Source organism: Scyliorhinus canicula, chromosome 18 (assembly GCF_902713615.1).
Source record: "Scyliorhinus canicula chromosome 18, sScyCan1.1, whole genome shotgun sequence".
Lineage (NCBI taxonomy): Eukaryota > Metazoa > Chordata > Chondrichthyes > Carcharhiniformes > Scyliorhinidae > Scyliorhinus > Scyliorhinus canicula.
The window spans coordinates 14,002,067-14,028,283 of NC_052163.1; the positions used below are offsets into that span (position 1 = coordinate 14,002,067).

Genomic DNA, 26,217 nt, shown 5'->3' on the forward strand with positions numbered 1-26,217 from the left:
AAAAGTATTGGCTTAAGTGAAAAATTATTTCTCCATCAGCTTTGATCACTTTATTTCTGAATTTTTCCAACTAAGGTGCAATTTAGCGTGGCCAATTCACCTACCCAGCACATCTTTTTGTTGTGGGGGTGAGACACACGCAGACACGGGGAGAATGAGCAAACTCCACACGGACAGTGACCCGGGGCCGAACCCGGGTCCTCAGCACCGTGGGGCAGCAGTGCTAACCACTGCGCCACTGCTTCAATCGCTTCTAATGGGTTTTATGCATTAACAGGTAAAAACTAAACTGCGCTGAAACAAATGTTACCACAGGCAGTTTATGACTCTGAAAATAATTCAAATATTTACTCATTCAACCAAATAGCAAGTCCTTTTTCAACTAATTTTATATATTGTCCCCTTCTCTGCCCTCTTCCCACCCTCCAAGCAAAATCTAGAATTTTGACAAGCAAAACTTACAAAAGAAACCTTTTGGTTTGGCATGATGGCGCGCTGGTTAGCACTGCTGCCTCACAGTGCCGAGGACCCGGGTTCGATCCCAGTTCCAGATCACTGTCTGTGTGGAGTTTGCATTCTCCCCATGTCTGCGTGGGTCGCGCCCCCACAACCCAAAAAAATGGGCAGGCTAGGCGGACTGGCCACGCCAAATTGGAGAAAATTTGCTCTAAATATATATTTTTTTAAACAAAGGAAACCTTTTGCCCTGCGAAAGGCCACTACTCACTGCCATAACTGAAATAGGAACACTTGGCCTGTAGGTTGAGAAACTGTGACCTCTTGTACTACATTGTGCTGGTTATTTGGTTAAATAATTTCTGAAGTTAATTGCCGAATAATGAAATTGTACTCGTCAAAACGTTGCATTGTCCAGGGCACTTTATATAGAACAGAGTGCAGAAGGAGGCCATTCGTCCCATCGAGTCTGCACCGACCCACTTAAGCCCTCACTTCCACCCTTTCCCCGTAACCCCAATAACCCCCCTTTGTTGCACTTTATCGGCGTTCTGAAATTCTGAACAAAAACAAACAACATTTATCTTAACACACAGCAGGTTATGAAACCAAAAATGTCTGCGGCCTATCGGATTTTTTCAGAAACATGCGACTTCTCAAAACATACAGCTTTGTTTCAGTGCTTTATTGCACAATGTATTGCACTGCAAGCACTTGGATACACACGACTTCCCCAAGCGATGAGTTTCCAAGCTCAAAACAGTCATCTAGGGTGAGGTTCTCTCACTGGGGTAATGCACGTCGTGCAGTACCATATTGCAGAAGAGGAAGCAGCAGAAGATTGCTTTCCTACCCCCTGGATGGAAAAGCTTACGGTAAAATGAAAAATTTACTCTACAAGATTTATCATGTCCGATAATACATTGCAAGGCATAATTAGTAGTCAGTGTGACTGTATAAAAAAAATGAACAAAGTCACTAAAGAATACACGAATATAAAAGGTTACCCACCGATCCAACACTCCAAACGAGCACAGGGGGTAGTTTTCACCACATCTGGGGGATCCACACCAACGTTCAGGCATAGGACTAAGGCAACACTGACAGTTTTCATCTAAAAATACAGCAAAATAAAAGTTAGTCCAAACTTTCCCCTTTACAATAAAAGGACCGAAGACAAATAAGCAATTCCTCTTTCTGAATAAAGGTGTACAAAGTGGCATTGAGTCCGTTTATTAATTTTTATTCATTTTCAGCATAGGGTTTTAGTTTGTAACCAGTTAGACTTCCATTTTTATTCTTGCGACCTTGGTGCGGGCTGTGTCAGAAATAGAACTGAGAAAGTGCAAACTAATCGCATGGTATTTTAATCAGGACATACAATGCACTAGTGAGAGAGATAATTGAACAGATTTAAAAGGAAGCCGTCCCAATCCACCAAGTGTCCCTTTTAAATAGAGATACAAAATAAGATTTTGTTCAAAACTAGACACATATACTTTTAACAACTGGATACAACTCAACAACAACAGTTGGCCATTTAACAGCTCCAAATTTAGTAAATCATCTCAGGGTTTCATAGGAGCATGATCAAACACAATCTGACACATATTAGGACAGAAGACCGAAAGGCTGGATTAAAAGACAGAAGTGTTAAGGAGCATTTTAAAGGAAGAAAGAGGCCGGGGCAGGGGGGAGGGGGACGGGGTTCCCAGGGAGGGAATTTCAGAGCCTTGGGCCTTGGCAGCTGACGGCACAGCTGCCAATACTGGAGTGAATGAGCAATTCTCAAAAGAAAAAGAGCAATCGTTTGTTAAATTCTAGCACTGCAGTTGCACTTTACATTTAGTAAATGTGCCGCAAATACCCGTGTAAAATTAGAGCCAATGCTCCCGCTCGGGAATAGAAATTTCAGAGTTTTAACGCCGGGTCCTGGGGGCAACGGAGGCTGAAAAGACTGTAAGAAAGCACAGGGAGGAGAAATGTCCAAGTTTGGGAGAAAAACAGCCGTGAAACAGAGGCTTAATGCAAGTCCGCCGGTGAGTGGAAAAGTCACGCAGGAACTGTAAGGAAAGCGGAGGCTGGAGCACCAGGAGTGGCCGCATCGCTCACAGCAGAAGAAATGACCACGGTGATGGCTTTGGAACTTGAAAAACAGCTCACAAAAGACATGGAAGCGATGAAGGAGGAGATGGGGGCGGTATTGAAAGTGCTGGTGGAGGAGGCGATTGCCCCGGTGAGGGAGGCGGTATCAAAGCACAGCGGCGGAGTTGCTGGAGCAAGGTGAGACACTGAAGGAAGTGGAAGAGGCATTATCGCAGCACAGTGAGCAACTCACCTCGATGGGAAAGGAGTTGCGGAGGGTGATAGAGACCAACAAGGGTCTGCAAGCCAAAATGGAAGACCTGGAAAACAGATCCAGGCGACAGAATCTGAGGATTGTGGGTCTGCCCGAAGGGGTGAAAGGCCCACGGCCGACGGAGTATTTTGCCACGGTGTTGGCGAAGCTATTGGGGGAGGGGGACGATCCCTCCCGATATGAACTGGATCAGGCTCATCGGTCATGGAGGCCTTTACCAAAGGCGAGTGAACCGCCAAGTAACTGTGTATTTCCATAGATAAAGTGTGAAGGAGAAAGTCTTGTGCTGGGCAAAGCAGAAGCGGGTGGTGCAGTGGGCTGGAACTGGTATACGCATATACCTGGACTTTATGGTGGAGCTGGCGAGGAGGTGGGCTGACTTCAGCCGGGTGAAGAAGGTACTGTACATCAGCACGGTGCAGTGCGGCATAGTATATCCAGCTAAGTTGAGGGTGACCTATAAATCCAAGGACTTTTATTTTGGGACGGCGGAAGCAGAGGAGGAGTTTGCAAACGCAGAAGGACTGTGGCAGAATTGAGAAATGGTCATGTAACCTCATATAACTTTATTTTTTCACTGCATGTTGGTGTATGTACTAAATGAGTCGACGTATATATTTGGACAAGGGAAGAGATGGGACTTACATTTCCAATGATGGTTCTTTGGGGCTTGGGTGTGTATGCGGGGGTTGTGTGCTAAAGGGGATCTCTTGGTTTTCCTGGGACCGGGCAAGGGGGAAGGAGTCCTGGGCAGGGGCCTCCACGCTGGCTGGTTTAAGCCGGCCAGTGATCCGGAGTGAGGTGGGGGAAGGAGCTGCGGCCATCGGAGCCTGGTAGAACAGGTTTCGGTGAGTCTAGCCGGGTGAAAAGTTGGGGGAAGGAACCCAGGTTTGGGGGAGAAGTTTACAAGAGAAAGTGGAGGGGAGTCTGGGATTGTTTTGGGGGGGGGGGGGGGGTGTCTACAATTCATGGGCGTCATTCACGGTACTCTTTCGGGGATTGGATGGTGTTGAATATTAGGGGGGGGGGGGGGGGGGGGGCTTGAGGGGGTGGACTATATATGTCAATGGTGTCCATAGGCGATTCCTTTTTCTTTTTTTCATCTTGGGAGGGTTTGTTTTATTTGATGCTTATATTGTCAGGTGGCCCATTGTTTGGGTTGGTGGGAGGATGGGATCGTTGTTGTTAATAAGGGGATTGACATTGTATTCGTTACCATTTACTGTTTGTTGGTGGGGTATAAATTCTGAAGAAAATGTGAAAATGGAAAATAAAAATATTTTTAAAGAAAAGGTGGGGGACGATTTCTGTGCGAATAACAGCTTGAGGTTGGAATCTACCCTCTCCCATCATCTCGCTAAATTGTCAGGTTGGAGACTGTCCCTCGAACATTGTGCCCAAATGTAGCGCAAAAGGAGCCAACGCTATTTTTAAAATTTTCCTTACAAGCAAATAACCTCCATGGAGACAGACAATTTCTTTTTAAATTATTTTTCTCCATTTAAGGGGCAATTGAGCGTGGCCAATTCCCCTGCCCTGTACATCTTTGGGTTGTGGGGATGAGACCCACGCAGACACGGGGATAACGTGCAAACTCCGCACAGACAGTGACCCGGGGCCGTGTCCTGCAGCAGTGCTAACCACTGCGTTGCCATGCTGCCCTTGAGAGACAATTCCTGTACACTAAATTCATCCAATTTATCAAAATCGAAAACAATATATACAAATTTACACAATTCCACATTTTCCACAGTATAGAAAAGAATACTCATTTGCAGCAGTACATGGCTGAATGTGTAATAAAATCCATAAAAATCACCCTCCTCTTAGCCAAATACCACATCCCATTCTGTTTCTTGAATGGCATCAGCAGCAATCACATCATCATCAGCCACATCATTCCACACAATCACCTTCTGTGCAATCAAATACATTTTTTGAATATGACCACAATTTCCATTCTGATTTCGTCCCAGGCCTCTACAACCCTGATGTCAGGGCTCATTTAGATAGACATCCAATGGTTGAACAAGATTGGTTCGACTACTGGGAATCAGTTATATGCAATCTATCTTCGACCACATCATCGTTGTAAAGGTGTAATCTGAACTTGTCCCAGATGAGAAGACCTTTTTCTGAATGTAATCCTCCTGGTCAGAAACTTCAAACTTTCCTCAGCCATATTTACAAGCCACCTTTATCACGGACGATTTCTTTTGGGAATTGCTGTTGATACCATTGGCTTAAGCTTTGACTCCTCAGAGATAAACAACAAAAGAACTGCAAATCTACAGTTCTCATGGCCAGCAGTCTTCACTAACAACATTTCATTTCTAACTTTTCTCACTGGCTAGCTTGTCAAAATCCATGGACACTTCATCCATATTTCCAGTACAGGCCAATCTATAACCTATTCTTTTCATAAAATTTGATTATAAACCGCTGAAATAGGATACGCCTGTCATCAAATTCTGCTGGGAGTCGCTGTGAAAACTTTGGTCTTCCGTTACAGTACAAAATTGTTCAATCCCGGCCCTGGGTCACTGTCAGTATGGGGTTTATACAAACTTCCCGTGTTTGCGTGGGTTTCGCCCCCACCCAAAGATGTGCATATTAGGTGGACTGGTCACTCTAAATTGCCCCGAATTGGTAAAATGAATTGGGTACTCTTAAGAGAAAAAAAATTGTTTCTTTTCATAAACCTGGTACACCATCCAGCTTCGAAATCTGTACTACCTCTTTTCCCTGCTTGTTTCAGGGCGAAGGTTTGATAGATCCTCGAGAGACAGTCTATATTATGGCAATTTCCAGACACATTTTGCAATTTTGTCTTCCAGTTGCGGCCACATGCTAGAATTTCCTGTGTGTGCACACATTTATTCTTGGGTATCTGCCTAAGCTTTGTGGAGATTTTCGCCAATTCCTTGAATTCTCTAGACCCTGCACAATTATTTATCTGCTGTGCAAGCTCAATGATGAAATTTGGACTGTGTATTGGCCGTGTTGGAGGGTTGGGCACAGCTCTGAGGTGGTAGCCTTGACATCACATATTGACGCACATAGACAAGAGGAGTTGAACAGCTGCCTGCAAAGGTATAGGATTCTAGGAAATAGATTGCCATCAGTGCGAGTTTGACTTCAGCAGCGAGTGGGTGGAAAGCACAAAACAAATCGGATTTTTTTGGCTCAAGTTCAGGGTTCAAACTTTACACCATATCTAACTTTACACACGTATATACAGCAACTGACAATGCTGACACTGAAAATTACTTAAATTAGCTGATCCATACAGGTATATGGTGGCATTCAGCAGTTACAGGATGGTTATAATTACATCTTCCTCCAGCTGATTCTAACTGATTTTCCCCCGCACCCTGCTCCTCAGTGAACCCATGCCTCGGCCAATAAGGAATTGTTGTTCTAGACTTCTACTTCTGCATTACCAACCTATTCCTGCTGAAGGGATAACACCTGTCAGGCATGCACAGAAACACTTGCTAAACAGGGCGGCACGGTGGTTAGCACTGCTGCCTATGACGCTGAGGACCCGGGTTCAATCATGGCCCCGGGCCACTGGCAGTGTGGAGTTTGCACATAGTCCCCGTGTCATAGATCATAGAATTTACAGGGCAGAAGGAGACCATTCGGGCCATCAAGTCTGCACCGGCTCTTGGAAAGAGCACCCTACCCAAGGTCAACACCTCCACCCTATCCCCATAACCCAGTAACCCGACCCAACACTAAGGGCAATTTTGGACACTAAGGGCAATTTATCATGGCCAATCCACCTAACCTGCACATCTTTGGACTATGGGAGGAAACCGGAGCACCCGGAGGAAACCCACGCAAACACGGGGAGGATGTGCAGACTCCGCACAGACAGCGACCCAAGCCGGAATCGAACCTGGGACCCTGGAACTGTGAAGCAATTGTGTCCGTGGGGGTTTCGCCCCCACAACCTAAAGATGTGCAGGTTACGTGGATTGGCCATGCTAAATTACCCGTTAATTTGAAAAAATTGGTACTCTAAAGTTATAAAGGAAAAGAAAGACTTACTAAATATAAAATGATAGCTGCAGTGTGATCCAGGTTGTTAGGATAACAGACCAGACCCCAACATTTGTTAGGTCACTGGACAAGAATTTGTAAAACTGAGGAACGGATACTTCATCACAGAAGTGATGACTCTGACCAATAGGTATTTTTATGTTAAAACAAACTTTAATTTAAACACAGAATTAATACAATATCAAATCAATAACTTTACAATTATCAGTTAAACAGTTGTTAAACACAAGGAAAAACTTAAACTTACTATCTATGCCCGCTAACTACAATTAAGCAAGCTAATACAGTTCAAATGCCACTTATAAATAAAAGTTAGCAAATTACTTGCTTAGTTGTGCAAACTTTCTCTCTACTTCTCCTGAAGATGACCACCATTGCTGCAATATGATTTTACAGACACCCGTAGCTCAATGGCACCAGCGTCAAGAATGATCACGCTTCACTGTGTCGTCTTGATAACAAGGGTTTTTGTTGGGGTGGGGGGGGAAATCAGGGTAAACACAGTCTAGTTCAATCCTGCACGTTTCAGCAAAGGGAGCAACGGAAGTCATAGTGTCAAGAGCAGGACTTATGTTTTTTCTCTCTCCACACTAAAGGAATCTGAAGCCAATTGCACAGCCCTTACTGCTACTCTTGCCCAAACTGGCTAACACAGCAGTAAATCCGATCAGAGGAACACTCCTGGCTGGGTGCCCAAGAATCACAGCAAGCAGTGCAATAACCCACTAAATAATAATAGTCCCACTACCAAATATTCTCAAAATGCCAGGGGAGTACAGTCAATCTAAGCATGGTAACTCAATCAATTTGCTCCACAGTAAAAAAAAAAATTTCAATGCTGCAAATCTTAAATAAAAACACAAAATGCTGGAAACATACAGCAGGGCGTCAGCCTCACTACAAAGAGGACATTCATCAAAAGCTGTTTATTTTATGTTTTTGTGTTCTTCAACAGAACTGTAGCACCTGCCTGCTTAAGTCTACAAACACACAAAATGACCTATGCCAAAAAGACCAAGGAGGTCAACATATTCACAAAGACATATAGGAAACCCAGAGAAGTGCAGAATTTCAAACACTCCTCTGAACAAAACATTGTTTTCAGCTTGTGTAAACATAAATCAAACGCAGTCATTTAGAAACCACTCATCCCAGAATGTGAACAGCATGGTCTTTCTCTTCACAGTGCACTGAAGTAAATAAATTGCAGTTAATCTTACTTAAGTCAGTCTAATGGTTTCGACAATGTTCCAAGCAATTTAGCGTACTCTATTTAACAATGGTTCTGTAAGAATTTTGTCTCCCTTTCTTGCAGACACCATAGGATTGTTACTAAACAAGCTCATGCTTGGCGAAATATTAGATGCCATGCTGCAATCAAATAACACCATTATGTAATATTGTCACGTGGCCTGAAATATAGAAATCTGAAGACATTTTAAGTATCAATGCGAGCGGGATTTCTACAATAGCTGCATAAGCCTATGGGGGATGGGCGGCACTGTAGCAGTGGTTAGCACCGTTGCTTCACAGCGCCAGGGTCCCGGGTTCAATTCCTGGCTTGGGTCACTGTCTGTGCAGAGTCTGCAATTTCTCCCCGTGTCTGCGTGGGTTTCCTCCGGGTGCTCCGGTTTCCTCCCACAAGTCCCGTAGGCGAATTGGACATTCTGAATTTTCCCTCTGTGCCCCGAACAGGCGCTGGAGTGTGGCGACTAGGGGATTTTCACAGTGGCTTTGTTGCGGTGTTAATGTAAGCCTTCTTGTGACAGTAATAAAGATTATTAGAAGCAGTGAAGGAAGAAGCATGGTCCATCCTGGAGTAAATCAGAATCCAAATATATTTCAGTGGAAAAATACAAATCACAGCAAAAGGCAATTCACAACAGATGCGGCCCGTGTAAGGCTGCAGATGAAAAAAATCACAGTTCGGAAATTTTATTGTAGAATTCTTTACATGCAGCTTTTCATATTGCCCCAGTGCTTCCTAAAACTTAGCCTGGGAATGCCCTGCCATTCTCTCGACATCTTAACTCAGGGGTGGGCAAACTAAGGCCCGCGGGCCGTATGTGGCCCGCCAAAGGTCTTTATGCGGCCCACCAAGTCATTATTAAAAAAAAAAATTTTTATTTTTTTTAAAAATTTTTAATTATTTTTTTAAGGTTAATGGGGGGGCTGTTGGGTTACTTACTGGTATAGGGTGGATACGTTGACTTGAGTAGGGTGATCATTGCTCGGCACAACGTCGAGGGCCGAAGGGCCTGTTCTGTGCTGTACTGTTCTATGTTCTATATGAGGCGCCCAGAATCATAACCGGGTGAAGTAATTATTTTACTTAATATACTATGCGGCCCTTTAAAATTGTGAATTTCTGAATGTGGCCCTTGCACGGAAAAGTTTGCCCACCCCTGTCTTAACTCAACCCAGACAAACTTGATAAAAGTGGCATCACTTAGGAAGGAACACATAAACAGCCTTTGACATAAAGCCAGCCACGTTGACGAATGGTAACATTTTCAGATCCTGACATTTAATGGATCCCTTATTAAAAGGTTAGAGTTCAGTAAACAACAAAGCAACGCAGTGAGTAACTTCTCCACCACGGGACATCAATGGTGCGAGTTTCCCATTCAGGTTTGATCTTTTACAGCTTTTTTTTCTTGTCGAGGGGGGGAAAGTTACATGGCAAATTCAAACATTTGAAAGCTTCAAATCCTTTTTTTTTTACTGTTTTCATGCTGCTTCAAATTGCACATTTGTTATGATGTCAGAATCTCTTATGCTCAAATATCTGTTCACCTCACAAAACAGTCAAAACATGAAGAAAGGTGATCCCATTAGTTATCAGAACATGGATGAATTAATTCCTCAGCCCAGTTTATTCACTTTCGCAATTTGAGTTGGCAACAGTTGAGAAAAAAGGAATGTAAAACAAAAAGAGAGCTTTCATCTTCTTTCGTGACCTCTGCAAGTGTCAGTTTCATCTTCTGCCAACTTTGGCACCATCTATATTCCTTCACACACTGCTGAGTCAATACCCGAGCACTGGTTTCACAAATATTTCAATTGACTCAGCATTTGTTGTGCCAGGGAGCAGTTCAATTGTTTGAAGACTCTTTCAGTTACATTTAGTTCATTTGTTCACTTAAAGCCACATGCACCCGCCCTTCACAGCGTCCAACTTTCAACTGTTCGTAAAGCAGTCAAATTGCGTCACTGTTCTTCCTTTGGGAAAAGTAATTTGGTACCAGCTTTTTGTCGTTTTCAGATTATTGTTGGCCACAAAATACCATCCTATTCGCTCTAATGGTCCAGGGCTTCCTTCTGTTACTCAAGCTTCTTCCCAACTCGTGCCTGCCCACCATTTAACATTGTCGCCTCTTTTCGCTCACTCATGGGCCCCCAAATATTGCCAATTTCCCTCTGCCCATTTATGCGCTTCACACTGGTGATCACTCTTCACTTTCTTCAGGCACAGGCTTCACAGCTCCGGGACAGTGGGCAACGCCACAAGTATCGGTAATTCACACTGAATGTGTCAGTTTCGCCTCTACACCTATGGCGTTGAATGCTGTAAACTGGGACTGTAGGAGTGTGCAAAACTACAAGTTCAACAGCTTTGCAACTTTGTGCATCGAAATGGTGAGCAACACAATGGCAGGGCTGCACATCGTAGCTACGTTTCTCCGTCTGAAAGAGGAGTTTGTTGTGAGCGTAAATGAGTCATATTATGCACATGGATTTGCTATGATCTTGCATAAATCTGCTAGTACTTACATATATTGCACTCATTAATACTCCTGATCAGCTGCATTCGGATAGAGCTTTATTAAAGAAATCAATACTACGGGATTAATTTGTCTTTCCACACCCACCTCGCCAAACAATTTGATTACCTCTCATTGTCACTGGATTGAATCTTGATATTTTTTATTAAGCTTAAACAGCCAGTTAACCACCACTAAATTATGCTGTTTTCTTTTCAAAGCTATTAAAAAGTTAACGGCATTAACATAAAGAAAAGGCTGATGCTTCACTCATGTACTTGCCCCTGAACTACGTCAATCAGGAAATTGGGGGCTCCAGCACGAGCCCCCACCAGCAGAACTTAAAAATCAAGTCAATCTTTCACAGCAGGCCATGAAGCAGGCACGTCGATTATGCTGGCTGACCTTCCAGCTTGGCTAACAAACGGAACATGAAAGGGCAGTTACGGAGAACTGGGATTCTTCCGCATGTCCTTACAGTTGGACATGCAGCTGCATAGATTTCAGTAGTATCCCTCAGGGACGCAGTTGTCACCCACCTGTAGGTGCTTCTACACGATTATCTGCCTTGGCAACACTCCACAGGGGAAAAAAGATCTGATACTTCGAATCAATTATATCATTGCGAGCCAAGCCTACTTGACATCGACGTAAGGCTGCAATTTTCAATGAACACAGTCCAGTTTGGTTGTACTCCAAGTCTGGAATAATACAACCAATGCCTCCAAAAAGATTGGCTCTTGATTATGAAGGTAAAATGGGACAGAATGTAATGGATGTCCCCATAAAAATTTTTATTTGTGCACAGCTCGTTCATTTGAATGCATTGCTTCTTAAATTTATTTTTTGCACCACCGCAGCCACACACGTATGGTTTCTTAAAGGGGCCAACTTACGATACCTTCAAGGTGGCTGCAAATGTGTGCAACGTGTAAAGAACAGTGGTCCTGTGGTCATCTGTCCTGAAACTTATTTTAAAATCCAGAAAATGTATTAAATTTATGGCAGAGAATGCATCTTCAGGACACTGTTAATTCCTGTAGTGAATGACAAATGATGCAGTGCCATTTACAGTGGTCTAATGTGGATCTCCTTCAGAAGGCTGGGTGGGTGGAGGATCAAAATTAACATTAAACTATTAGCATATGGAATCACAGCATTTTATAGTGCAGCTAGTGGTGTTTTGCAGGCTCTCCCAAAGTGCGAATCATTTTACCACATCTCCATTTAAACTATTCATTTTCTGCAAAATCGTCCAAAAACACTGCATCGGTTTACACATTCCGCCGACATCATCCACCTCCACCTCGTTTGTTTTTTTTAATTCATTTACGGGAAGTGGGCATTGCTGGTCAGACCAGTATTTATTGACCATCCCTAGCTGCCCTTCAGAAGGTGGTGAACTGCCTTCTTGAACTACTCCAGTCGCTGAGGTATAGGTACACCCATAGTGCAGTTAGGGAGGCAGTTCCAGGATGTTGCCCCAGCGACAATGAAGGAACGGCGATATATTTCCAAGTCAGGATGGTGAGTGATTTGGAGAAGATCTTCCAGGTGGTGGGGGTTCCCAGGTATCAGCTGCTCTTGTCCTTCAAGATCGAAGTGATCCTGGGTTTGGAAGGTGTTGTCAAAGAAACCTTGGTGAGTTACTGCAGTGGATCTTGTAGGGGTACACACGGTTGTCACTGTCCGTCGGGTGTGGAAGGTTCGAATATTTATGATGTGGAGATGCCGGCGTTGGACTGGGGTGAGCACAGTAAGAAGTCTTACAACACCAGGTTAAAGTCCAACAGGTTTGTTTCAAACACGAGCTTTCGGAGCACGGCTCCTTCTTCAGGTGAATGGAAAGGCTTGTTCCAGAAATGTTTATATAGACACAGTCAGAGATGCCCCGGAATGCGAGCACCTGCAGGCAATCAAATCATCAAAGATGCAGAGAGAGAGGTAACTCCAGGTTAAAGAGGTGTGAATTGTCCCAAGCCAAGCCTACCGACTGAACTGGCTTGGGACAATTCACACCTCTTTAACCTGGAGTTACCTCTCTCTCTGCATCTTTGATGATTTGATTGCCTGCAGGTGCTCGCATTCCGGGGCATCTCTGACTGTGTCTATATAAACATTTCTGGAACAAGCCTTTCCATTCACCTGAAGAAGGAGCCGTGCTCCGAAAGCTCGTGTTTGAAACAAACCTGTTGGACTTTAACCTGGTGTTGTAAGACTTCTTACTCGAATATTTATGGAAGGGGGAGCAATCAAGCGGGCTGCTTTGTCCTGGATAGTGTCGAGTTTCTTGAGTGTTGTTGGAGCTGCACTCATCCAGGCAAGAGGAAGAGCATCACATTAAACTCCTGACATGTTCCTTGTCGATGGTGGGCAGGCGATTAGGTACTTGCTGTAGGATTCCTACCCTTTAACCTGCTCTCGTCGCCACAGTATTAATACGGCTAGTCGAGCTCAGTTTCTGATCAATGGTAACCCCCCAGGATGTTGATTGTGGGGGATTCAGCAATGGTAATGCCATTGAATGTTAAGGGCTGATGGTTAGATCCTCTCTTGTAGGAGATGGTCATTGCCAGCCACTTGAGTGGCGCGAATGTAACTTGCCACTTGTCAGCGCAAGCCTGGATATCGTCCAGGTCTTGCTGCATTTGGACATGGACTGCTTCATTATCTGAAAAGTCGCGATTGGTGCTGGACATTTGTGTAGTCATCCGCAGACAACTCACTTCTTTTTTTATAATAAACATTTTATTGAGGTATTTTTGGTTTTACAATAACGACAATATAAACAATGTACACAAGTCTATAAACATAGTGCAAAAAGCCTGCTTCCTCCTTTATAGGTCCCACCTTTATTAACCCCCTACTCTCAGCTAAACTAACCCCACCCCCCCTCACTTCTGCTGACGATTAATTTTCCGCAAATAAGTCGACGAACAGTTGCCACCTCCGGGTGAACCCTAACAGTGACCCTCTCAAGGAAAACTTGATTTTCTCCAAACAGAGAAGGCTAGCCAGGTCCGATAGCCAGGTCTCCGACTTCAGGGGCTTTGAGTCCCTCCAAGCTAATAATATCCGTCTCCGGGGTACCAGGGAAGCAAAGGCTAGAACATGTCTCTTTCTCCTCCTGGATACCCGGATCTTCCGACACCCCGAAAATTGCCATTTCCGGACTCGGTGCCACCCTTGTTTTTAACACCGTGGACATAACATCTGCAAACCCCTGCCAGAATCCCCTAAGCTTTGGGCATGTGCAGACATCCCACTTCTGACCTTATGATGGAAGGGAGGTCATTGATGAAGCAGCTGAAGATGGTTGTCCCTAGGACATTACCCTGAGAAACTCCTGCAGTGATGTCCTGGAACGGAGATGATTGACCTTCAACCACCACAACCGTCTTCCTTTGTACCAGGTATATGACTCCAACCAGCAGAGAGTTTTCTCCGATTGCCATTGACTCCACTTTTGCTAGGGCTCCTTGATCCCATACTCGGTCAAATGCTGCCTTGATGTCAAAGGCAGTCACTCTCACCTCACCTCTGGTATTCAGCTCTTTGGTCCATGTTTGAACCAAGGCTGTAATGAGGTCAGGAGCTAAGTGGTCCTGGCGGAACCCAAACTGAGTGTGCATGAACAGGTTATTGCCGAGTAAATGCTGCTTGATAGCACTGTTGATGACTCCTTCCATCACTTTGCTGATGATGGAGAGTAGAATGATGTGGCAATATTTGGCTGTGTTGGATTTGTTCTATTTCTTGTAGACGGGACATACCTGGGCAATTTTCCACATTGCCTGGTAGATGCCAGTGTTGTAGCTGTACTGAACAACTTGACTAGGGTGCAGCATGTTATGGGGCAGAATTCTTCAGTACTATTGCCTAAAATCAATGTCTAAATAGTCCGACTGCTTGGCAACATCCTGTGCTGAATGAAAAATTTCCTCTCAACAAAATATTTATTAAGACCAAAGCCACTGTCTGCATCGTCCATCACAAATGTCATTCTCCAGCCATTAACACCAGCCCTCTCCCTGGCAACTGTCTTAGGCTAAACTAGACTGCTTGCAATCTTGATATCCTAGCTGACTCAAGGCAAACATCCAGCCACATAGACACGCCACCACTAAGATCGCCCATTTCCATCTCTCGCATTGTCAGAATCCATCCTTATCTCAGTTCAGCTGCTGTTGAAACCCTCATCCACACCTTTGCTATTCAAAGCCGCTCCTGGCCAGCCTTGTTTTCCACCATCCAGAAAGTTACAGTCACACTACTCTGACATCCCTGTTTTCACCCTTCACCCCCTAATTTACATTGGCATCACGTTAAACAATTCCTCGATTTTAAAAGCTTGAAAAATCCCCAGCCTCCTTTTAGATTGTCTTTTAAAATGTTTGACAGTATTTAAAGTCACTCAGTTTTCTCTGGAGCCTCTTCTTGGCCCCAGAGATCACGGCCGTCTACAAGTGTCTCCCAGTTGTCAGTATCGATGCCCACTATCTTCATATCTTGCTTGTAGGAATCCTTGTAGCAGAGGGTGTGGATGCCCATCAGGTGGTGACTCAGTGACCAGTTCACCATACTGGACACGTAGTGTACATGAAAACTCTGCTGCTCCACCATTGTTGCTGGGAATGCAATGCACATCTTAGAAATTATTTACATAAAGAGTTTCGCCTAACGCCGCCCACATTCTTTTGATAATGATTTTAAATGTATGCGCCTTTCTTTTGCCAACTTAATAATCATTGGAAATAGTTTCTTTCCTCTCAATTTACAAATGCCTCAATCAGATCTCTAGTGACATTACTCAATGAAAAGGGTCTAAATTTCTCTAGTCTCTACTCAAAACTAAAGCTTTCCATCCCAGCTATCCCCTTAGTTTTGTTTTCACCCTCGCCTTAGCCTTAACACCCTCCATAAAGTAGGGGGCCCAAGACAACATTCTAACAAATGATCTGTATTTAGCATTTAGCCTCTGCTTCTGTAACTTAATAATGATAATATACGTTTGTAACCTGATGCACATAACCACGCAGACCTACAACAAACAAGACTTCAGCTTTCATATACAGAGCTTGGGCATTCTGGACAAGCGAAAATTCAAGCAATGAGAAACGGTTAAACCATCCAAAATGTATTCATTCAGCATACCATATGCATCTTTATATTGTTGTTCTGTTGGCACCAACTGAAACTCCGTCGAAAAAATTGTCAGACTAACTTCCCCAGAATTCGAAAGAAACCCCGATTTCACAGGACAGCACGGTGGCGCAATGGTTAGCATTGCTGCCTCACGGCGCCGAGATCCTAGGCTCCATCCTGGCTCTGGGTCACTGTCCATGTGGAGTTGGCACATTCTCCCCGTGTGAGCCGAAATGAGCTAACCAAGAAGAGAACCCTAAAACAGAGATTAGCAAATTCTGCACCTTCTTAGCCCACTATCTTCCTCTGCAACAAATATGGCAGATACCACCATGGCAGAGTGGGGCTCCTGAGCCACAATAGGTGATGTTTAACCATCATGCCACAAACCATCATCTCACAAAGTGGTAGGCTGCCATGGCATGTCAAGAAATAAAGCATCGATCACTCCAATGTGGGGCAATGTCTTGCACAAGGCACTGTTCATCAATCAGCCAAACACAATCTCTTCCTGTCTGACTTGGATTAAAAGCCCAAGGAATATTAAAATTAAGTGCACATTAATTACATTGTATGGGTCTTGATTTGGATATTGACAATCTTCCTTGCACCATAAACACAAGGCCAGTGCTTGTTAATCTTCCAATTTACATTATTCATCAATGTGACATAATGGAATCTGCGCTGCACAAATGCTACTGAAGATACAATCAGTTTCTGTATACTTTGCTTGGAAAATTCTTATTGTTTTGATTCTGGAAATGATTACACAAACTCAGCGATAACCATTTTCTCTAAATGGACATGGTCCGACTTTTCTTTGTAAATAGCGTTAAGGACTCAAAGCATAATTATTTTTGGGCCTGAATTGACTAACTACAGGCCAAGTTATCCAGTCTTCTTTGGTCTCAATTATTGAAGTCAGTCCAACACAGCTCCAAAATACTTTTTTTTTAAACCTTTTAAACGAATGCACTTGAATTGAACCCTTACACAGAGCAATTAAAATATTCGGGAATACTGCACACAAATGTACAGTAGATAAAAATGTCTAAATTACAAGTGTGAATTCAGAGGAAAGCTCCTTGAAACAGGCACAAATTAATCAGGAGCCAAATGCGTCTGATTGCATATTTACAAGAGCAAAAAAGGACAAGTTTAAATCCCCCCCCCCCCCCCCCCCCCAAAACCAATTTGTCCAAGCTCCCAGCTATCGCTAGTGCTCTTCAAATGATTCCTATGGCACTGGAGTCTCATGTCATGAATACATGCAATTTGGCACTTTCCTCCCAAGCCATTGCTTCCCCATGCTCCCACCTGATTGTTGTCAGGTCCACAAAAGCTCATCCAGACACCCACATGCAATTAAATTTGCATGCAATCATCATGCAGCATTGCATTTGATATCTTCACTTAATCTGTCAGTTTGAACTTGATGCACAAACCTAGATTATAATAAAGATTATTATTAGCTTTCACCACATTGGTAACTGCATGGTAACTGGGTGTCTAATCGCATTCGAGCGCTGGGTACTCGTGCTCCTATATTCAGCAGCAAATTGAAACTGGAGGCGGTGAGTCTGGAGGTGCTGTTTGTAATGTCGTAAATACACATTTAAGCTTTTGAAGACAAGTCTTCGGTTCTATGCTTCACTGCCCCCCCCCCCCGTGCACCGGGCAAACATGCAGCACGTCAAAAGAAGATTCCACAGCATTTTCTTTACCAGGTCTTCAAAATTATGAATCAAAATTATCTTCCAGATCAATGAGCTGATCAGTGCTCTCTTGCATTTAGCAGTCACCTCCACATCAACGACACTTCCCTCCAGTCACTCACAAACACATTCTCTACTTAGCCCTCAAAAGATATTTTATGCCTATTATTGAACTCTTGTCCATCAGCTCAGCGATGTCACCAGGGTATCATTGCTGTTACTACACAGGACCATGGAAGGTATACTAGCTGTTTTCATTCTTGAAACATACACAGTCTTCTTTTATGGATCTTTTATAGAAGTGTTCTCTCTTGTCCGTGCTGCCTCATTGTACCATTCTGGATTTACTGATGTTCCAGTGCGGAGATCCACGTAATAATCCTTTCCTCATAAATCGGAACTTCAGTTTAAACAAAAATATCGTTCGCCTTCCAGATAATAGAAACATAGGGTGCAGAGCACAGCTTATTCAGCTCAACTGCTCCATATCAGTGTTTGTTCTCCACATGAGCCTCCTCCCACCCTGCCAGCTATTCTGCCTGTCCTATTCTTTTTTTCCTCAAGTTCTTATCCAGCTTCCTCCTCAATGTATCAACATCATTTTCCCTCAGCTATTCCACGTGGTATCGAGTTCAGCATTCTCAGCAGCAAAGTTTCTCCTAAATTCCTCCGTGAATTTATTAGCGACTATCATATTTGTCGCCTAGCTTGGCACTGCCTAAAATTGGAAACCTTACATCTTAGGGCAGCACAGTGGTCAGCACTGCTGCCTCGCAGCACCATGGACCGAGATTCAATTTCAGCCTTGGGTGACTGTGTGGAATTTACACGTCCTCCCAGTGTCTGCATGGGTTGCTTCCAGGTGCTCCAGTTTCCTCCCACAGTCTAAATATGTGCAAGTTAGGTGGCGTAATGGGGATAGGGTGGGGGAGTGGGCCTAGGCAGGGCGCTCTTTAAGAGGGTCAGTGCTGACTCAATGGGCCGAATGGCGTCCTTCTGCACTCTAGGGATTCTATGATTTGCCTACCCCATCGACCGCTTTCAGAATTTTAAAAGTCTCCGTCAATTTACCTTTCAGTGTTCTCTTTTCTCGAGAAATGAGCCCCAGACTCATAAATCTGTCCTGATAGATAACTTTTCGCAGTCTGTTAACATCCTTGAAAATCTTACTTTGCCACTACCTCAACGTAATTTCTTTGTAACCATTTTACATCAATGGGATTGGCACGGTGGTTAGCACTGCTGCCTCACAGCACCAGGGACCCAGGTTAGATTCCGACCTCGAGTGACTGTGTGGAGTTTGCACATTCTCTCCGTGTTTGCGTGGATTTCCTGCGGCACTCTGGTTTCATCCCACGGTCCAATGGTGTGGTTAGGTGGAATGGCCATACATAAATTGCCCCTCAGTGTCCAGGAATGTCCAGGTTAGGTGGGGTTGCGCGGTTATGGGGATGGGGAGTAGCCTAGGTCGGGTGCTTTTTCAGAGGATCAGTACAGACTCGATGGGTCGAATGGCCTCCTTCTGCACTGTGGGGATTTTATTCTATTCTCTCTTTGAAAAAGTTTCTGGGGAGTGCCCATCTCAGGTACCCTATGAACTACCATCATAACCTCAGTGCAAATTATCAGAGGGGAGCCAGTCATCCCCCGCTGTCTGAATTTGACCCCAGGCTCCAGGGGGTAAAAAGTCAGTGGCTCTTACTTTGGCCCTACCAGAAAGATGAAAATCTGCCGCTGGATTTGACCTAATTTCCCAGAGTGTGAAATATCAGTCTCAGCCTCATCCGGTCCCGAGACAGAAAGAAGCGCTTCATCCGCCTGCATAATCTTCCAAAAGCAGGCCCAATCCTTAATCCTCCTCTTGATGACTTCCTACACAACTCACACCCTCCCGACTCTAACCCACAAAGAAACCTTTTCTCCTGTTCAATTGCATTGTTTCAATGTTACTTCTGGAGATTTTCTCAGGAAAGTCCAAGAGCACTACTTAACTAATTCCTATAGTTTAGCGGGTGGAGTTGGAGTTGAAAAAACGGGAGAGAGAAAGAAAGCGAGTACCTCTATGAACATAGATCAGTACAGCACACAACAGGCCCTTCGGCCCTCAATGTTGTGCCGAGCATTGTCCAAAACCAAAATCAAGCTATCCCACTCCCTGTCATTCTAGTGTGCTCCATGTGCCTATCCAATAACTGCTTGAAAGTTCCTAAAGTGTCCGACTCCACTATCACAGCAGGCAGTCCGTTCCACACCCTAACCACTCTGAGTAAAGAACCTACCTCAGACATCCCTCCTATATCTCCCACCCTGAACCTTATAGTTATGCATACTCTTCCTTCCACCCAACTTTTTCATCTTTTCCTTCTGTCTGCTATAACTGCCACCCCACCAAATTAAGTGTTGCAAGATACCCTTGTATGATGTAGCTTTAGTTCTTGAGCGAGAATATTACAGGTGATCTGAAACCCATGGAAGGTTTTTGGCAATGTAGACAAGGTTCTTGAAAGTGTGACGATTGGAAATACTGGAGGTTGGAAAGGACAGCAATGATGGGTGCAAAAGTCTAAGAGAAGTAATCCTAGGATTAGATTAGAAGTTTCACTCAGCCAGATTAGCAAGTAGAAAGCTGCAACAGCTATTTTACTATTAAAAGTACACAAACATGAAAAATCTAAACTTTATTTACTGGTTTGTTCCCGAGGAAATGCCTCGACCAGAGTCAACCAGCTCAATATCAATTTGATCAAAGCTGGGCAGTTAACTGTTCCATGCTGCATTCTCAATGCAAACACCTCCACCAACCAGGATTCCATTTGCCAACCAATCAGCACTCTCTTCTCATGCAATATAAATTGCTGCTTCCCCCTTCAAGACTGGATTTTGTTTTAAACGAGCTAACCTGATGAGTGCAAGACAAAAAACTTTGATAGCTTGTCGCTTTTTTCAGCAATACGCAACTTCATTTATATAAATTATATGCAATCTTCTCCATTATCAGTTTTGCCCACCTTATTTGAAGAGAAAACGCTCTGCATTTTCCCTGGGAATTTTTTTTTTAAAAAATATATTTTTTATTCTCCTTTTTCACATTTTCTTCCAAATTTACACCCACCAACAATGAACAATAATCAGTAACAAATATGTCAATCCCCATATCAATAACAACGATCCCATCCTCCCACCAAACCCCAAACATTCCCCTCATGGTCACACAAACAAATGACAATTAACACACACAGCCTTCCTCCCCCCATCCCTCCCACCCACACGCCCCAATTAATGTTCGATGTTATCCAGTTCTTGAAAGTGCATAATGAATAATGCCCATAAATTGTAGAACCCATCTGAGCTTCCCCTCAGTTCGAATTTAACCTTCTCAAGAGTCAAGAATTCCAACAGGTCCCCCCACCACACCAGGGCACAGGGTGGAGAGGCTGCTCTCCAACCTGTCAGGATCCGCCTTTGGGCGATCAACGAGGCGAAGGCTACAATATCTGCCTCCGCACCCGTTTCCAACCCCGGCTGCTCCGACACCCCGAATAATGCCTCCCGGGGGCCCCGGGTCCAGTTTCATGTGTACCACTTTAGAAATTATCCTAAAATCCTCCTTCCAGTCATCCTCTAGCTTTGGACAGGACCAAAACATATGAACGTGATTAGCGCCCCCATCCTTGGCCATTTGCCTTCTATGGCATGATATTCTCATGATCTCAAAGGCTCAGGAACATTTTTTTTTGCAGCACCTAGCATCGAACCATCTCTATCGGCTAATCCTTACCATCTTAAATCCAATTCTTAACTAGATTTTTGTTTAAAGCGGCTAATGCTGTTAATCCACAAAGCAATAGCTTGCGTGTACATTAAGCCTATTCACTCATCTGTGTAGACATATCACTTGCATCTCGTCATATTTATGTCTGTAATACTTTCGATATACATTTTCCCACAGACAGGCATTTCCCCTTCGATGGGCATACCGCAATTAAGTCACACAAGTTCACAGGATATAAAATACCTCATCTGAATTCATTTCAAGGTCAGAAAGTAAAACAGAAACTACCATAATGGTTTACATTTGCAATTAGCAGCAAGTGATAAATTAGATGCCAAGTATTGCTGCAAACAAGATGTAATATCACAAAGTATTTTTAACTGGCGAGTCCAACTCGTTCTCTCCCTGTGGCAGTGCACTTCACAAGAGATCTAATTAGGAAATTCACACATCTGCAATGCAGCCCAGTGCTGAATAATTCTGTGCACGTTTTCACGCAACTACAGTATCCATACCACTGTACTGAACTGGCTTGGATCAGAAATTGAACTTTGCTCCTTACTGCTTCATTTTAAATAAACCATGCAGCATAAAAAAAACAGCTGATTAAAATATAAATGATTTTAAGCAAATACATTACATGCTATATCACATCAACCATAAAACCTTAAGTTTCCATCTCCAGTGTGAGAGAAGTTAGCTGGTGTCAGCTGTGCAGCAGTAGTTACGGTCGGCCTGGGTGTTCTTACCTAGCTCAGTCGTGGCACAGTGGCTGGCTGCCTCACCTCTGCGTCGGATAGCTGTGGGTTTAAATCCCATGCCCGAGACTTGAGCATAAAAATCCAGGATGATACTCCTTTGCGGTATAATAATAATCTTTATTGGGGGATTTGGGAGTTGGCACAGGGCAGGCATCAGACAGTTTGGGGACCTCTTCGTGGATGGGAAGTTCGAGACTCTGGAGGAGCTGGTGGGGAAGTGGAACCTCCCCCTTGGGAACGCTTTTAGGTATATGCAGGTCAGGGACTTTGTTAAGAGGCAGGTGCAGGAGTTTCCGCGGCTGCCGCCAAGGGGGGTGCAGGACAGGGTGCTTTCGGGGACGTGGGTCGGGGAAGGGAAGATCTCGGCTATTTACCAACTGATGCAGGGGGAGGAGGAGGCCTCAGTAGATGAGCTCAAAGCGAAATGGGAGGAAGAGCTAGGGGAAGAGATTGAGGATGGGACGTGGTCGGACGCCCTGGAGAAGGTGAATTCTTCCTCCTCTTGCGCACGGCTCAGCCTAATTCAGCTGAAGGTGCTGCACAGGGCTCACATGACGGGGGCAAGGATGAGCCGGTTTTTCGGACGGGAAGACTGGTGTGGGAGGTGCTCGGGTGGCCCGGCTAACCACACCCATATGTTTTGGGCATGTCCGGCTCTGGAGGGGTTTTGAAATGAAATGAAATGAAATGAAATGAAAATCGCTTATTGTCACGAGTAGGCTTCAATGAAGTTACTGTGAAAAGCCCCTAGTCGCCACATTCCGGCGCCTGTCCGGGGAGGCTGGTACGGGAATTGAACCGTGCTGCTGGCCTGCTTGGTCTGCTTTAAAAGCCAGCGATTTAGCTGAGTGAGCCAAACCAGCCCCTGGGGAGCCCCTGGAAGGGGGTGGCGGGGATTTTGTCGGAAGTGGTTGGGTCTAGGGTCAGGCCGGGCTGGGGGCTTGCGATCTTTGGGGTAGCTTCGGAGCCGGGAGTGCAGGAGGTGAGAGAGGCCGGCATTCTGGCCTTTGCGTCTCTAGTAGCCCGGCGCAGGATTCTGTTATAGTGGAGGGATACACGGCCCCCGAGTTCGGAGACCCAAGTCAACGACATGGCTGGGTTCATCAAGTTGGAGAGGATGAAATTTGCCCTGAGGGGGTCGGTACAGGGGTTCTTTCGGCGGTGGCAGCCGTTTCTCGATTTCCTGGCGAAGGGGTAGAGAGTGGTCGGTCTCTGCAGCAACGGGGGGGGGGGGGGGGGGGGGGGGGTGCGTTTGGTGCTGCGGGGAGAAAATTTGTTATTGTTATTAAAAAACTTGAATAAAAATTATTTTTAAAAAAATAATAATCTTTATTGTCACAAGTAGGCTTACATTAACACTGCAATGAAGTTACTGTGAAAATCCCCTAGTCGGTGCTGATAGAATGCACTGTTGGAGGTGCCACCTGTTAGATGAGACATTAAACCACGGCCTCTCTAACCTCCCAGGTAGACATAAAAGATCCCATGGCACTATTTAGAAGAATAGGTGAGTTCTTCCCTTTGACCAAGACTTAACCCCTCAACCATCATCAAAAAGAGATTCTTTGGTCATCGTCATATTGCAGTTAGCGGGAGCTTGCTGCATGCAAACTGCCTGCAGCAATTCCCACACTGAAACAGTCCCTACATTTCAAAAGTGCTTGAAGATATCCATGAAAGACGCCATATAAATGCAAGTTTTTCTTTCTTGCTTCTCTTAAAAGGGGGAACACCAATCAGGCTTTCTGCATTTGACTACTATCCAAAATAACCCGTTACAAAGCCAGCACATAGATGCGGCTGAAGCAACAAGCGGGAGACCCATTTGGTTAAGATGGAGGCAGGCTCATGTAGGGGGTTGGGGTTGCGGGCGCTGGCAACGACGCCACATCTGATGGCTCCAGGAAAGTATCCGGTGAGTCCGGTGGCAGTGGCCACATTGAAGATTTGGAGGCAGTTCAGGCCAGGTGATGTCGATTAGGGGAAATCATGGGTTCAAGCCGGGGAGGATGGATGAAAGATTTCAGAGATGGGATGAGCGGGGAGGGGCTGTTTTGGTGATCTATGGGGGTGAGTAAGGCAAAGTGGGATGTGGAGCTGGTGGTGGTGGTTTGTGGGGGGGGGGGGGGGGGGGGAGTGATGGAAGAGGGATTGTAGTGCGAGGGGCTGCGGAGGGTGAATGCCTCGACCTCGTGTGCAAGGTTGGGGCTAATACAGCTGAAAGTCGTACATTGGGCACACCTCACAAAATCAAGGATGAGCCGACTGGTTGAGAGGGTGGAATATGTTTGAGCGATGTGGGAAGGGCCCTATGAACCATGTCCATATGTTTTGGTCCTGCCTGAAGTTGGAACGGTTTTGGAGGATGGTATTTAGTAACTGAGGGGGTTTTGCATATGGATGTGGAGCTCGGTCTCCTAGAAATCATATTCAGGGTGTCGGACCGGCCTGAGTTACAGGCAGGAGTGGGGGCGAATGTTTCTGCCTGTCTCGCTGATCGCTTGTGGGCGGTTTCTGTAGGGGTGCAGGTCAGTCTCTCCGCTCCGTGTATCGGCGTGGCAGGAGACCTGCCGGAGTTTCTGACCCTGGAAGTGGTGAAGTTTAAGCTGAGAGGGGGGGGGGGGGGGGGGGGGGGGGGGGGGGGGGGGGGGGGGGGGGGAGGGAGAGGAGTTCCACTTTTGGGAGTTGGATACTGCTGACTGTTGAGCCGCGTTTGTGGGAGATTCTTTCTTTTTATATATTGTTGATGTTGTTCTTGGTTTTCTTTTGTATGGTGAAAATGAAGAAACTGTGGTGAATAAAAATTTGTTTTTCTTTTTAAAAAGCCAGTACATGGGTGTGCGTGTGCCCAGTGAAAGCTCGATTCCTTTCACAGTTAAATATCCTGGCAACAATGCAGCAGCCTCACACATGAGCTATGGGCAGTAAGGTGCCAGGGAGCCGCAGCACTTGTAGACCACAGTTACAGTCAACGCCTTTAATAGAGAAAAGTATATTACCAGAGAAAATTGAAATTCCTTATAGAAATACAGAATTTTGGAAGTACCCAAATAAACAAGAGTGCAATCAATCATTTTTACACGGAAACTGTTCAAATCCACTTAACCAGCCTCTTTATCAATTTACCTCACATTGGAGTTATTTTTTGTGCAGGAAATTATTTTCCTCACAAAATAAATTCCTTGGCAGTGTACCTTCAAACCGGAACTGCTTCAGAATGCAAATATCTTTTTAATTATTTCCAGGCGTTGGATGCATGAACATCCAATAAACCAACAGAATTGCCATTTCAAAGTGAAGCTTCATCTAAACTGTGTCAGCACTTTTTTTTTAAATGGGAAAAACACACAAGTGGCGTAAATAACAAATTAAAGTCTTGGCATTCGCTATGTTGTATATGGGTTTCTTATTCATTGAAGAGAAAAAGAATAACATACAATTTCAGTTGATTTAAAGTACTGCACTACAAATTCCATAAATCGTTTTCCTAGTTACTCAATATGGATCAGCCAGCTTTGCCTCCATATCTCATATCATTCCCATTTTCAATTCCAATATCAAGACCCAAAATGGATCAATGCCAAAACGGCAAAGTACAAGCCTGCTGCAACTTTCACCAAGACACCAATATTCTCTCCAGTATTTTGTTTTACAGACATATCATGATAAGGAGATATGAGTGTTCAGAAATGGGGTCCAAAATGAACCTGACAATTTAACAGTTTATACAGATTGACGGAAAATGTTGTTAGCCCAAACTCAAAGGGATATCCCCATACCTGGCTGAGTCACATGCTTCAGGAAACCTGGCAGTGGAAGGCTGCAGACAGTAGTCAATCAGGTTGGAAAGCCTACTAGCTAATGATATAAGCAGCCATGGATCAGGTCATGGAAACTGTCACAGAGAGAGGAAGCTTTGAAAAAGGATTCTGAAAGAGATGTCCTAAATTAAAGCGCTGACTTTGCCTGGATGTGTAAGTGGAACGAGAGTTGTAATTTAATTGTTTAATGGGACCATGAAGAGTTAAAGTTAAGAAACGGCATATAATCTGTTAGTGTTAGAACTGAGACATTTGAAAGTTTAAATATTGTTTTCTTTTATTTATTTATTTTTTTTTATTTTTTAAATTTAGATTACCCAATTATTTTTTTCCAATTAAGGGGCAATTTAGCATGG

At 44.4% G+C, this 26,217-nt stretch overlaps 1 protein-coding gene across 1 annotated transcript in view; it reads right to left on the bottom strand.

Moving 5' to 3' along the window:
• rptor (regulatory associated protein of MTOR, complex 1) overlaps nt 1-26,217 on the bottom strand; it is a 415,805-nt gene that overhangs the window by 363,942 nt on the left and 25,646 nt on the right. The window contains exon 2 of the mRNA XM_038778271.1: nt 1,468-1,570. Within this exon, the coding sequence (XP_038634199.1) occupies nt 1,468-1,570 (103 nt within the window). The remainder of the gene's footprint in view (nt 1-1,467; nt 1,571-26,217) is intronic.